A 13,652-nucleotide genomic window follows, 5' to 3' on the forward strand; every position below is an offset into this window, starting at 1 on the left:
CTCCCCCACCCGCCGATACATCGTCCCGCCAAATCACGCAATCCTGGATCTGGCCGCGCATCGGCGCAATGGCGCGCCCGGGCGACATTATCATCGGCGAGTCCGGGACCGCGCAGTTCGGGCTCTCCGATGCCCCGTTTGCGCCGGGCGTCCAGTACATCACGCAGATATACTTCGGGAGCATCGGGTACTCGGTGCCGGCGTGCTTCGGGGCGGCCGTTGCGCAGCGCGAGAGGGAGGATCAGACGCGTACGCGTGCATTTGGTTGTGGAGGTGAAGAGAATGGAAATGGAGGGACCCAGGCCCGTACAGGGAGGACGATCCTTGTCGTTGGGGACGGGAGTCTGCAGCTGACTGTGCAGGAGATTGGCACGATGGTGAAGAGGGGGTTGGGGAATGTTATCATGTACGTCTTGACCTTGACCTTGACCTTCCCGTCCGCTAGGGTTGCTACCATACCACCCTGCACGTCACATACCCATACGACCCGCCCCGGGCTCGCAACTGACCTCCATCCAGAATAGTCATCAACAACAGCGGCTACACAATCGAGCGCGCAATCCACGGGCCCGAGCAGGGTGAGCCAACCACCCCCCAACGCCCCCGATTCCCAAGCCCAGCAAATCTAGGGTGCTACTGACAAACTGACATTGTAAGGATACAACGACATCCCCGCCTGGAACCACCAGCTCCTCCTCCGCGCATTCGGGGCCCAAAACGGGGAGAGCAACAGCCGCGTCGTCGACACAAAGGAGGGGTTCGAGGACGCCATTTCCTCGCCGCAATACACGGCTCTCAACTCGGTTCAGCTCCTGGAGGTCATCATGGACAAGATGGATGTCCCGTGGCGGCTGCAGGCGCAGATTGGTTTGGTTCATGGGCGGGATGCGAGGATGGGATAGGGGGTGGAGAAGGGGAATAGGCTCGAGTGCCTAATTTTGATTGATAGCTATCTGGCAATTCGATTCTGTGGCCTGGGCTTGTGGCTGTAAGAGATCTATCCTGGATGGGACTGTGGGACGACCCTGAGGGTGCGGACTGTAATGGCAGCGGTAGGATGACCTCTAGCTCGGGGATGTGCAGATGCCATTGGATGTATGTCAGCGAGAATAATTACATGCAAGGTACTTCCAGCCATTTCAGGATGAAAGAACAGGCAATGAGACCTGTTACGGTCTTTAAATGGTACTCTGACCTATACGATGGCTTGGTTTGTCCGTTTGCCCACCCGGAAATGAGGATATCCATTTTCCCTTAGGGCTAGAGGCCCGGCACTAACCTTAGGTACTTAATATGTCCCTGACAAAGGAACGTATGAAAATGATAAGGCGTCGTAATCTGTATTCAACGCTGGACGATCCGGCCAAAGCATACCTACACAAGTGACAAAACCCATCCATGGATAGATTCCCTATCCTCAGCCGAAAAAGGGGACAACAGAGAGAACAAGTAGCAAACCCATTCCCACGCACTATCGTAAACAAGAACAAGGACCATGAGCCTGGATGGCTATTACAGCGGATACCGAAACGACTTATTCTCCCCATCCGTCAGATCCTCCAGCCCACGCTCACTAGTCGGCGGGCCATACTCCCTCTCCCTCCTCCTATTCTGGACGAGCAGCAGCGCCCGGAAGACCTGCGCAAGCAACAAACAGATCCCGAAGCAGATGACGGTTGCTTGGAAGCCGGGGTCGTAGCGGGGGGCATCGTCTCTGGCATCGTGTTAGAGGCGCGGTGATGATAGATGGGGTATTATTGTAGGGGTCAGCGACAAGGGGAGGGGGAGAGAGTTACGCGTCGAATGTAAGCGGCCCAATGATGTTGCCCAGCGAGTACCCGATGAACGTCCCCGCGGCCATGGTGGCTTTCTTGGTGTGCCCGGCGACGCTGGACGTCCCCATGGCGATGCACTGCACCCAGGCTGAGGAGAAGAAGTTGATTAGGTAGAAGCCGACGATGCGGGCGGCGCGTTCAGAGGAGGGGAGGCGCCATCTACGGACCAGAATCAGTGGAATCCTGCAGTGCAGATGCGGTAACTAGGGCTTACATCAAACAGCTTCCCAATATAACAGGGACACAGGCGCCACTGACGACATGTAATCTCGCATTCGGGACCCTGCGCCCGATATACCCGGAGCCCAGGACGCAGATGAACGCCAGCGCGCCAATGGGCATGTTGAGGAGCAGCGACTGGAAGGTCGAGAACCCCATGCCGTTGAAGATGATTGAGCCGAAGGTCGTCACAGCGCCGGACCCGATGCTCGAGAGGGTGGAGAGCAGGAAGATGAGCCAGAAGTGGTAGGAGAGCAGGGCCTCGCGCATCTGGTACCATTTGAAGTGTCTGTTCTCGGAACCCGCGTTGTTTGCGCGCACCCGCTCCAGGAGCATGCTTCGCTCTTCGGGCGTGAAGCCGTGCGCTTCTTCGGGACTCCCGGGGAAGATGAACCACAGCGCCACGGACCAGAGGAGCGTCGCGAGCCCCGCGATCAGATACATGTATTGCCATGGATGCATGGACCCGCCGGTGATGTGGCCGAGGCCGTAGTTGATCAGCGGGGAGATGATGTTCGAGCCCCCGCTGAAGGAGTACCAGAGGGACGAGCGGAAGACCTGCTCCGAGTGTGTGTACCACATCCCCGTGCAGAGCATGAAGGCCGGCGAGACGCCGCTCTCGATGAGGCCCAGCATGAAGCGGTTGACGAGCATGCCGGCGTAGTTTGTGCAGGCCGGGGTGCAGATGACGACGATGGCCCAGAGGAAGCAGATGATCGGGCAGACTTTGCGGATGGAGAATCTCTGCGAGAGCCAGGAGATCTAATCCGGATGAAGAGTATTAGTCGACTGCCCTAGATGAGGACGAGGAGTGGCGGACATACCGGGTAGCAGCCAGCGATGTAGCCAAAGTAGAAGATGAGCGAGACCCAGGAGTACTTCAGCCCATCCTGGATCCCGAGGTCGTCTCGCAGACCAAAGATGGCGGCCTGGCTCAGCAACGCCTTGTCGTAGTACTGCAGGGCATACGTGAAGCACATCTGGCGAGTAAGCAAGGCTCTCTCTCCTACAGAGTGGGTGGCTTACCACCGGCATCAACCGCATGTCAATCTTGCGCAGCAGCCTCCTGTTGGTCTCCTCATCGATCGTCGGGGCGCCCTCCGAGAGCTCAACGTTCTCAGGCTTGCCCTCCGACGGGGCGAACTCGGTATGCGTAGCCATATTCTTCGGAGCAGATGCCATGCTGGTTTGTCTGATTCCAGTTGTCTGATATGGGAGGGAGGTGCTGTATGGTGTCATGGAGCAAGGCCTTTATAGCACTCTATAGCATTTATTCAGCCAGAATCAGAGCACAAATCGCGGGGAAACCTGGGGCAGCCCTACGCTTCTCCACGCCCGTCGGATCTGGCGGATATCCGCGTTGGGAATTGCCGCTGCGGTGCATGTGCCCGCGGTGCGGAGGAATTCCGGCCTGACATAAAGACACGACGCCCGGTCATGTTTTTGAGGAGTAAGCAAGGGTAGTAAACATCATCATGTATCGAGTACGAGCACTCAGGTTTCAACCGACGGTATTGTCTTCTGCTGGCAAGGCCTTTGCGCGAAGGGGACCGCAGTGGACTAGACACGTCCAGCATGCTGCACAGCAAGGGCGGCTGCACAGCGGATTTGCAACCCCCTGGCTCTCTGCCGCAGTTGGAGCAGGCCTGAGCGGGCTTGCGTTTACCTCGTGGCACATTTCGCAGCCAGCTTCCATGCCGGAGACAAACGGGCTGGAGGTGATGTATGCGGATCGTGAGACGATGCTCAAGGTATGTCTGTGTCAATGCAGCGTGCGCTAACCGCTAAGCGATCGCATCAATAGGGCGTCATGGAAATCTGCGACGCCCTGGGGCCCGACTCAGTGACAACCGACGAGGACGATATCGAACGCCATTCGTACTCGGAAGTCTCAACCTCGCATTGCGCAGCGAAGCCCGTGGCCGTCGTGACGCCAAAGAGCACAGACGAAGTCTCGATCATTGCGCGGATATGCTCCGAATATAAGATCCCGATGAGTATGGCACCCGTCCGCAAGAGAAGTCTTCTGACTCTTGGGTTCACTTAATGTAGTTCCATTTGCGGGTGGATCAAGCGTCGAAGGACACTTTACGGCGCCGTACTCGGGGCTGAGTATAGATTTCTCGCAGATGAATCGGATTGTTGCGTTCCATGAGGAGGAGTATGAATCTTCTCTGTTTTGCATTCGAGGCTGACCAAATACGATAGTATGGATGTTGTGGTGCAGCCTGGAGTCAGCTGGGTTGAGTTGAACAACAGCATCAAGGAGAGCGGCCTCTGGCTTCCAATGGATCCAAGTCCTACTGTATGTGACTGCGTATGAGCTCCATCCACTAACTCGTACCAGGCACTCATTGGAGGGATGGTCGCCACAAACTGCAGGTACATGCCTCCGTTGATACCTATTGGAGTCTACAGCTAACCAGGCAGTGGGACAAACGCAGTGAGATACGGGACAATGAAGGACTGGGTCCTCAACCTCACCGTGGTCCTCGCAGACGGCTCAGTGATAAAAACCAGGCATCGACCACGGTACGTACTCGAATTTCTTCATCACGTAGTCACTAACCGCCTAGCAAAACATCCGCCGGATACAACCTCACCGGCCTATTCACCGGGTCCGAGGGGACACTCGGAATGATCACCGAAATCACTCTCAAGCTCGCCCCGATCCCCGAGGCACACAGTGTCGCGGTTGCCACCTTCCCCTCTGTCCGTGCTGCGGTCGCCTGCGCCTCCAAGATCATGCGGCAGGGTGTCCCGATCGCCGCGGTGGAACTCATGGACGAGGTGCAGATGGGCGTAATCAACAAAAACGGCGGCTCTGGAGGCAGAATGTGGGAGGAGAAGCCCACCCTGCTGTTCAAGTACGTCCCCCTTTCTTTTGCAACACGGCGTTTGAGGTCCTGACTGGATTACTTACTATCCATAGATTCTCCGGCACCGCCCAATCAATCGCCGCAGACATCACCAAGGTCGAAACGATCTCCTCACAGAGCGGCGGCAGCGCCTTTGAATTCGCAAAGACCGAGCAGGACATGCACGACCTGTGGTCTGCGCGCAAGGAAGCCGTGTGGGCCATGTGCGCGCAGAGACCGGAGGGGACGCAGATCTGGTCGACGGACGTGGCGGTGCCGTTATCACGGATGCCCGAGATAATTGGTACGTCGGTCTTCCCTGGCAGATCCCCTCACTGGAGTATTGAAGGCAATATGCATAGATCTCTCGAAGAAAGAATCCAGTGCCTTGGGACTGTTCTCCAGCGTCCTGGGCCACGTCGGCGACGGCAACTTCCACCAGGCCGTCATGTACGACCCCGGCAATGCTGCCCAGACACAGGCCGTGCAGGAATGTGTCCGGAAAATGGTCCATCGGGCGGTGGAAATGGAGGGCACAGTTTCGGTACGCTCTTTCCGCCCGTGGACTGAATGGCTACACCCGGTGAACTAGCTAATAATGACAGGGCGAACACGGCATCGGCCTCGGCAAGAAGGAATGTCTTCTGGACGAACTGGGTCCGGAGACCGTTGGCGTGATGCGCACGTTGAAGAAGAGTTTGGATCCTCAGTATGTTGTCTATCCCAGGCGTTTTCCTTCTCCGACTGACTGGTCCAGCTTCCTCATGAACCCTGGCAAGGTGTTTGACCCTTAGCCCGGGCAGCGCTGCGTACCGTTTTAATAAGGAGGGAAATACCATACTCCGTCGCCCTGGGATAAGTACCTGTTAGATAGGCCAGAGGAGCTACTTATGGAGATAAAATAAAAATATTACAAGATAAATAATAATATTATAAAATAATAAGTAAATCTAGCTAAAAAATAATTTATATATAAAATTTTTAATAAAAAAAGTAATATATAATAATACTAGCCTTTTTAAAATAAGCGCGGGAAATAAAGCTAATTTAGGCTAAAGGCTTTTAATAACTTTTTTAACCTATTAGTTTTTTACTTTAACACGGCCCTTTAGTATTAATATACTAAAGTTATATAAAACTTATAAAAATATAAAAATTATAAAAACATGGTAATTAAATAGCTAAAATTTTAATATTTTATGTTAATTTTATTTTTACTAACTTTAATATTTTAATAAAACTTTAAAACTTTACCTTATCTAATGCTTTTATTAGGTTATTTAAGGTTTTTAATTTTATTAATTTTTTTAAAATTTATAAGGTTTTTAGTAACAAGATTTTTTACTAAAAAATATTAAATATTTATTTATTTAATTCCTGGAGTATACCCCGGTTTCCCTAACTTAATAATTATATTTATTAAATTTATATAAATTATTATAAATTTTTTAATATTAAACCTTAATACTATATATAGCTTTTTAAGCTAAATAGCCTTTTTTACCACTATATTAAATATAATAAATTTTACTAAAGTTAAACTTTTAGCCATAATTAATTACCTTATAAATTTTTAAAAAATAGGCATGCTATAAAAATAAAATATATACACTTTTATTAATTTTTTTTATAATTAATATAAGAATTATTTATATATTTAACTAGTATTTTATTATTTATACCTAAGAAAATATTAAAATTTTAGTGCTTTTTAAAATATTAAAATATATGCTTAACCGCGGTAAAGTTAGTATTTTAAGAATTTAAAGTATACTTTAGTAATTTTACTATAGCATATTTAATATCTAGCCTTGTTTTTTTAAATATTTAGTTAAGTTTTTTTATTAAGTGTTAATACTTTAGGATATTTTTTATAGTAATTTAAATATAGTAATAGCTACCTTTATTAAGTATTTTTATTTTAAATTTATTAAAATCCTCTGCCCGTTTAATTTATTAAAGTTTAGTTAATTTAAAATTTTTTAAATATGAGTTTTTTAAAAAATAAGTATTTTTTTTTTATAAAATTAATATTATATCCCAGGAACCACTTTAATTTTTTAAGGATTTTAAGCTTAAAATACTTAGTTAACTTTTTTAAAAACTTTTTATAAATTTTTTTTATAAGCGCCACTACTAAGATATTATTTATATAAATAATTATAATACTACCCGTATAGGCGTAATAAAAAAACATAAATTTTTTTTAATATTTTAAAGGCTTATACTTTTTAATATATTTATAAATATTTTATTTTAAAAATATATTACTTTTTTTAATTTATACAAGGCATGGAAAAGTAAGTAAATAAAATCCTTTTTTTTAAACCTATAGGTTATTTTATAAGAACCTTTTCTTACTTTATTATAAAATTAAAATAGGTAATTATTATATTAAATTAAATATAATAGTAACCCCTTTTATAAATAACTATAAAATAAATTTTTACTAGTGTGTTAATAATAACTAAAGTATATATTTTTAAGTTATTATTTTTAACCTAAAAATTACTATATATAACCCAGCGGGCGCGGAACTTTTTAATATTATTTTTTTTATTTTTTTTAGTATTAAAAACCTATTTTCCTAGTATAATTTTCTTTTTTTTTAAATAATTAAAGATTAGGAAACTAATTTTTATATAAAAATATTTTTAAGCTTAATATTTTACTTATTTATTACTTTAATCTAGTACTTTTTTTAAAAAAACTTTATTATTTTTTATAGTTACTTAAAATTAATATTTTATAGGTTTTAAAAAAATAAACACTATTTAAAATTAGTAGTATAGGTAGAACTAATAAATTAAATAATTTTAACTTTATTTTTTTAATATTTTAATATTTTTATTCTTGCTTTAATTACTCCGCTTGCTTATTTATAAAATATACTAATTTAAATTATTTTTTATTAACTTTTTTACTAGGTAAAATTAGCCCTAGATCTTTTATTATAAATTAAAAGTGTTTTTTTTTCTTTTTTTTACTCTTATAATATTATACTTTAGCCTTAAAGTATTAAGCCACGGTTATATATATTTTATTATTAATTTTTAAAGGTAGTGAGTTTTTTAAAACTTTTTGCTCTAAAACTACTTTGTTTTTTTTATTTTAATTAATTATAATATTTTTTATGCCTGTATTTCCTATTTTTTATAAGGCAAGAATACTAGTATATTATTAAAAATAAATAAACTTAGTAATTTACTTGCTTGTATTTTTTTTATATTTTTTTTATATTTTTTTTATATTTTTTTTATATTTTTTTTACCTTTTTAACTTTTTTAACTATCTCTTTAATTATTAGTTTTTTAAATAGTTGTATAAAATTTATATTAGAAGTATTTTTTTAGTACTTATTTAACTTTCTTTTATGTAGTTATAGTTAATACTAACTTAGCTATTAAAGGTGCTTTTTTTTAATATTTATTAATTAAATACCTAAGCACATGGCCTTAATTAATATATTAACTAAGCCTTATAGCTTGGTAATTCTTCTTTTTTTATTAATGTAAATTTTATAGATTTTAGGGCAAAAAGCACCGGATTTAAGAATAAGGTTTAGATTTTTTTAGTTATAATAATCTTTTTGCTTTTATTAGCTACTTATAAATTATTATTATTAAAATTTTATATTTTAAATTATTTATTAAAACTAACTAAACCACCAGGGCCCTTATTAAGATTAATTAATAAAGGTAGTAAAGTAAGTAAAGGCGCTTTATTATTATTTTCTTTTTTTTTAAATATAATATTTTTTAATTTAATAATCTTTCCAAACTCCAGGAAGTACACCTTATAAATATAAAATTTTTTATATTTTATAAGTTTTTTTTTTTACTTTAAGTATTATTTTTAAAGCTTTTATTTTTATTTCCGCAGGGATGTGGATATAAGCATTATATTTAAAAATTTATAAATACTTTAGTAAAGTATTATTTAGTATTAGTATCCCCAGGCTTTTTATAAATTTTTTTACTAGTGGTTTTATTTTACCTTTTTAAATAAATTAATTTTAAATATATAATATAAATTTAACTACTAGTAGCTATAGCTTTTTTAATAACTTTATATTTATTATTATATTATAAGTAATTTATATAATATATTTACTAAAATACTTAATTTTACTATTTTTTTAGGTATATAACTTAAAGTTTTTTTAAATTTAATACTAGTTTAATTTTAATAATACTAGGCCTTATAATTATTAAAATCCCTGGTATTATTATATCTTATTTTTATAATATATACTTTACTTATATTAAGCTATTATAAATACATGTAAATAAGTATATTTACTACCTTATTTTTTTAGTATAAAAACTAGTAAAAATAATTCTTAAAGTTATTATTAAATATTAATAAAGTATAGTTATATTTTTATATACCCTAAGGCTTTATTAATTAAATATTAATATATATTATTTATAAAGGCTTTATAGCTTGTTATTAAAAAGTTTTAAAAACCTTTTTTTTAACTTTACTAGTTTACATGTCTTGTAATTTGCAATTACCTTATTATTTTAATATTTATTAAAATTTTTACTATTATTATTTAACTATGTATAATTTTTATTAAGTTATAATACTAATACATGGCCTAATTACCTATACCAAACTCTTATTAAAACTAAAGCTATATTAAAGCTTAGTTTTTTATTAATATTTGGTTTACTTAGCCAAGGCATGTTTTTATTAATTTAAACCTTAAAAATAATTTTATTATTTTTAATTTATTAAATTTTTAATAATTTATTATTATACTAAAGGCCTAGGTTTATCTTAATTTTTTTTACTAGTAAAATGTTACATGGTAATTTAAAAAACTATAAGTAATTAAATTATAGTATTAATACCTTGCTATTATTTAATTAAGTATATAGGTTAACTTTACCTTTTTTTTAAAAATTACTTTTTTATTATTTAATATAATTGTTATTACTACTATGGTGTTGCAACTGCGCAGTGTTGCAATGACGCAATCCGGCGGCCTGAGGCCACCTGGCGGAGGAACTTTGGCGCTGAACTAGCCGCGTGCTAAGGCGGCGGTTAGTTATATAATATATAAAATACTAAATTTAACTCCAAACTCTAACTTAAAAGAATTAGCAATTAGTTTTTATTATAAATATATAACGCCTTTTTTATTATAGTAATTTATATTTTTTTAAGCTTATTATAGTATATAAACGCGACTTATAGTTTTAATTATTTTTTTTTTTAAAAGAAAACCTATTTTATATAATAGCTAGGTAATAAACTTAATTCTAGGGGCCGGTGGATAATACTTTAAAAAAGTAATTATAAACCCTAACTTAATAACTAACTAATATACCTAAAAAAAAATTTATAAACTTTTAACTAAAAAATTTTAAAAACGCCCTTGTTATTAAATCTTAAACTACGCAGGGAATATTAAAACGCGAAGTGCTTACCTAGGGGTAAAAAAATAAAAATAGTAAAAAAATTATTAAAAAACTATAAGCAACGCTAAAAGTAATTTTAGTAAAAAAAAAGAAATTACAGGAATAAGAATATTATAAAAAAAAAAAAAAAAACGCTAATAAATCCGTGCTTAAATTAAAAAGGCATGCTAATAAATTATAAGGGCCAAAGCTAAATAATAAATATATAATATATTTATTTAATTTATTAAGTAACTAACAGTCCCCTGCTAAATAAACTTTAATAACCTTGTAATCCCGGAGAAGACTATTAAAGGGGTTATAGTAATAATAATATAACTTAAAAAGGACTTTTTAAAAAAGTTACTATTTATAAAACTATACTAGGTAAATAATATTAAAAAATTTAATAATTAAAAGTTAAATATAAAAATATATTTTTAAACCTTCCTAACCTACTACCTAAATAATAATTATAAAATATTTTAATTTATTAAATTTTTAGTAAAGGACCGCAGGCGGGAATAATTTAATATTTATAAAATAAAAACTATGTTTACCTAGAAAAAATTTCTTAATATGCTAATTAAAATAATTAATAATAAGATAGTGCTAGTTAATAATTTACTAATTAAATAGGGTAATATAAAGCAGTAACCATGGCAAATTATTAGGTAATTTATATAGTTATTAGACTAAATTAAGAAATACCTACCCTATAAGTATAATAATAATTAGCGCCAAGGATACCTGTACTAGAAGATCTTGGAGAATATATAAAAAAAGTTTTTTATTTATAAATACTAAGAACTAAAGCGCTATAATAACTATGTATTATACTTAATAAGTATTAAAAATAACATGCCCGAGTGAAAGAAAATAATTATAAAAAAAAAAAAAGTTTTTTAATTAAACTTATATAAAACCACTAGTAACTAAAGTTAGGGCGCTGTTTACTATTAAAAAAAGTGTAAAAGTAAATACTAGTATAAAATAATCTAATAATTTAAATAATTTTTTATTTATAAAAAAGCTATACCTAGGTAAATGCCTAAACTATAGCCATGCTAGATACTTTAAGTAATATTACTAGTTACTAAGCGGAGGGTAAAAAGGAAAAGCGCCTTTATAATAGTAACCTTTAAGTAAATCTAGTAATATAAAAAATATAAAATCTTAAAGCTTTACGCGGTGCAAGCTTTAGGGGTTTATATAAAATAAAAAAATATACCATGGGCCTAGGTAATTTAGGTAAAAATAAAAAAAAAAAATAAAAAATAATAATATGCAAGGGTTTTTATTAACTTTAAAATAAAAGTAAATTTTATAAACTAGCGCTGGGCAAAGTCCTACTTAATATAAAGTAAAAAACTAGCTTATAAAGTACGCGTAGTTAATAGCCATATAGTAATATTTTATAAAAAATATATACTTATAGTTTATGCTAGAGATTTTACGCGTAATATATGGTATTATTAGCAGAACTTTAAAGCTATTAATATTAATAGTTATAATATAATTTTAGGATTTTTATGGCTGCTAGCCGCGATGCCTATTTTAAATTAGCAAACTAGTAATTAAATATATAGTTAAAAAGTAAAGTATAATTTTAAATATTTATAATATATAATAATAGCATAAGAATGCGCCGTAGAGATTATTATAAAAATTAAAATACTTTTAATATAAATTTTTAAGTAAAAAAACTATATTATAATACACCTTAATAGGGCGAAGGTTAAAAAAATCCCGTTATTTAAATAATATTATAAATATGTAAATATATTTTTTAAAGCAGAAGTAAATATCCTTATATTTTATTATTTTTATAATTATATAATTAAGTTATAACCCGGTGCTAAGCCTTTAAGTAAGTATATTTACTTATTATTTTTAAAGGAGCTTAAGGTTCTACGCGAATATATTAAAAAAGCCCTTAAAAAAGGCTAAATATATTTATTAAAAAGCCCTGCGGGAGCTTTAGTGCTATTTATATTAAAAAAAAATAATAGCCTATATTTTTATGTAAATTATTAAGGCCTAAATGCTATTATAATTAAAAATGCGTACCTATTACCACTGCTTAATATAACCTTTAACTATTTAAAAATAGGGAAAATTTTTACGCAGCTAAATTTACAAGACGCGTATTATAAACTTTAAATTTATAAAAAAAATAAGTAGAAAATAGTGTTTAAAACGCAATTTAAACTTTATAAATACTAAGTTATGCTATTTAGGTTAGTAAATATGCTAGTAATATTTTAATTTTATATAAATCACGCCCTAGCTAGGCTAATTAATATAATTTATATTACTTATTTAAATAATATTGTTATTTTTTTAAAAAATAAAAAAAAATATAAATAATATATATAAATAGTTCTTGAGAGACTACGCGATTTTAAGCTATATATAAAAATTAATAAATACTTATTTTATATTAAGAAGATTAACTTTTTAGGCTTTATTATAACCACTAATAGGATTAAAATAAAATTAAAAAAAGTTTAGACTATTATAAAGTGGTTAATGCTAAAAAATATAAAAAAAGTAGTATTTTTTTTAGGATTTTATGGCTTTTATTAAAGGTTTATTAAAGATTATAGCTAAGTCGCGGCAGCGCTATTTAACCTTATAAAACTTAATATAGTTATAAAATACTTACTAAAGAAAAAGGCCCTAAAAGCATTTAATATATTATACTTTAAATTTATAAAATAATTATTACTATAATACTTTAACTTAAAATTATGCATGTAATTATAAATTAATGCCTTAGGGTATGCTATTACTAGGGTATTATTTTAACTAGTAAAAAATATATAATAGTACTTAATTATCTTTTAGTCCTGTAAATTAAAAAATATAAAAACCTGGTATAAAACCCATAACTTTAAGATGCTTATAATTATAAAATACTTTTAAGTTTAAAGACACTACCTTAAGGGTAGTAAATTTTTTATTAAGGTACTTATAAATTATAATAATTTATAATAATTTATAATAACCAAGGACTTAACGCGAAAACAAGCGTGATAAGCTAAAAAACTTATAATTTTTAATTTTATTATTAAATACTACCCAGGGGCAAAGAACCTAGTAAATACTTTAAGTAAAAAAGTAAATTATATTTTTAAAAAAGGGGAGAAAAGAGTTATAGGCAGGATAGTTTTTTATAAATTATAAAAGTAACTAAATAATTAATTATTATTATACCTAAAGTTTAAATTATAACTTAATATGCAAGCTGTTATGGTAAATAAAAACCTATATATAAATAAATTATAACTAAGTATTATAAAACTACTTTAGGTGGCCCAAGAATGCAA

At 35.0% G+C, this 13,652-nt stretch overlaps 3 protein-coding genes across 3 annotated transcripts; 2 read left to right on the top strand and 1 right to left on the bottom strand.

Annotated features, from left to right (window-relative positions):
• Positions 1-68: 68 nt before the first annotated feature.
• DSM5745_03272 (uncharacterized protein) lies at positions 69-902 on the top strand (the record flags this gene model as incomplete). Its single annotated transcript, XM_026745288.1, has 3 exons — positions 69-406; positions 520-578; positions 658-902. 3 exons carry the CDS (start codon positions 69-71, stop codon positions 900-902), a joined length of 642 nt encoding a protein of 213 aa, XP_026606154.1.
• An 890-nt stretch (positions 903-1,792) lies between these two features.
• Positions 1,793-3,236, bottom strand: DSM5745_03273 (putative MFS transporter; the record flags this gene model as incomplete). Its single annotated transcript, XM_026745289.1, has 4 exons — positions 1,793-1,994; positions 2,050-2,816; positions 2,879-3,034; positions 3,081-3,236. 4 exons carry the CDS (start codon positions 3,234-3,236, stop codon positions 1,793-1,795), a joined length of 1,281 nt encoding a protein of 426 aa, XP_026606155.1.
• A 293-nt stretch (positions 3,237-3,529) lies between these two features.
• On the top strand, positions 3,530-5,706 carry DSM5745_03274 (putative D-lactate dehydrogenase (cytochrome); the record flags this gene model as incomplete). Its single annotated transcript, XM_026745290.1, has 11 exons — positions 3,530-3,805; positions 3,859-4,051; positions 4,107-4,215; positions 4,263-4,359; positions 4,402-4,436; positions 4,485-4,586; positions 4,631-4,921; positions 4,987-5,216; positions 5,275-5,456; positions 5,518-5,621; positions 5,670-5,706. The coding sequence occupies 11 exons, from the start codon at positions 3,530-3,532 to the stop codon at positions 5,704-5,706; spliced, it is 1,656 nt and encodes a 551-aa protein (XP_026606156.1).
• Between the last annotated feature and the right edge of the window lie 7,946 nt (positions 5,707-13,652).

Source organism: Aspergillus mulundensis, assembly GCF_003369625.1.
Source record: "Aspergillus mulundensis strain DSM 5745 chromosome Unknown scaffold_2, whole genome shotgun sequence".
Classification (NCBI taxonomy): Eukaryota; Fungi; Ascomycota; class Eurotiomycetes; order Eurotiales; family Aspergillaceae; genus Aspergillus; species Aspergillus mulundensis.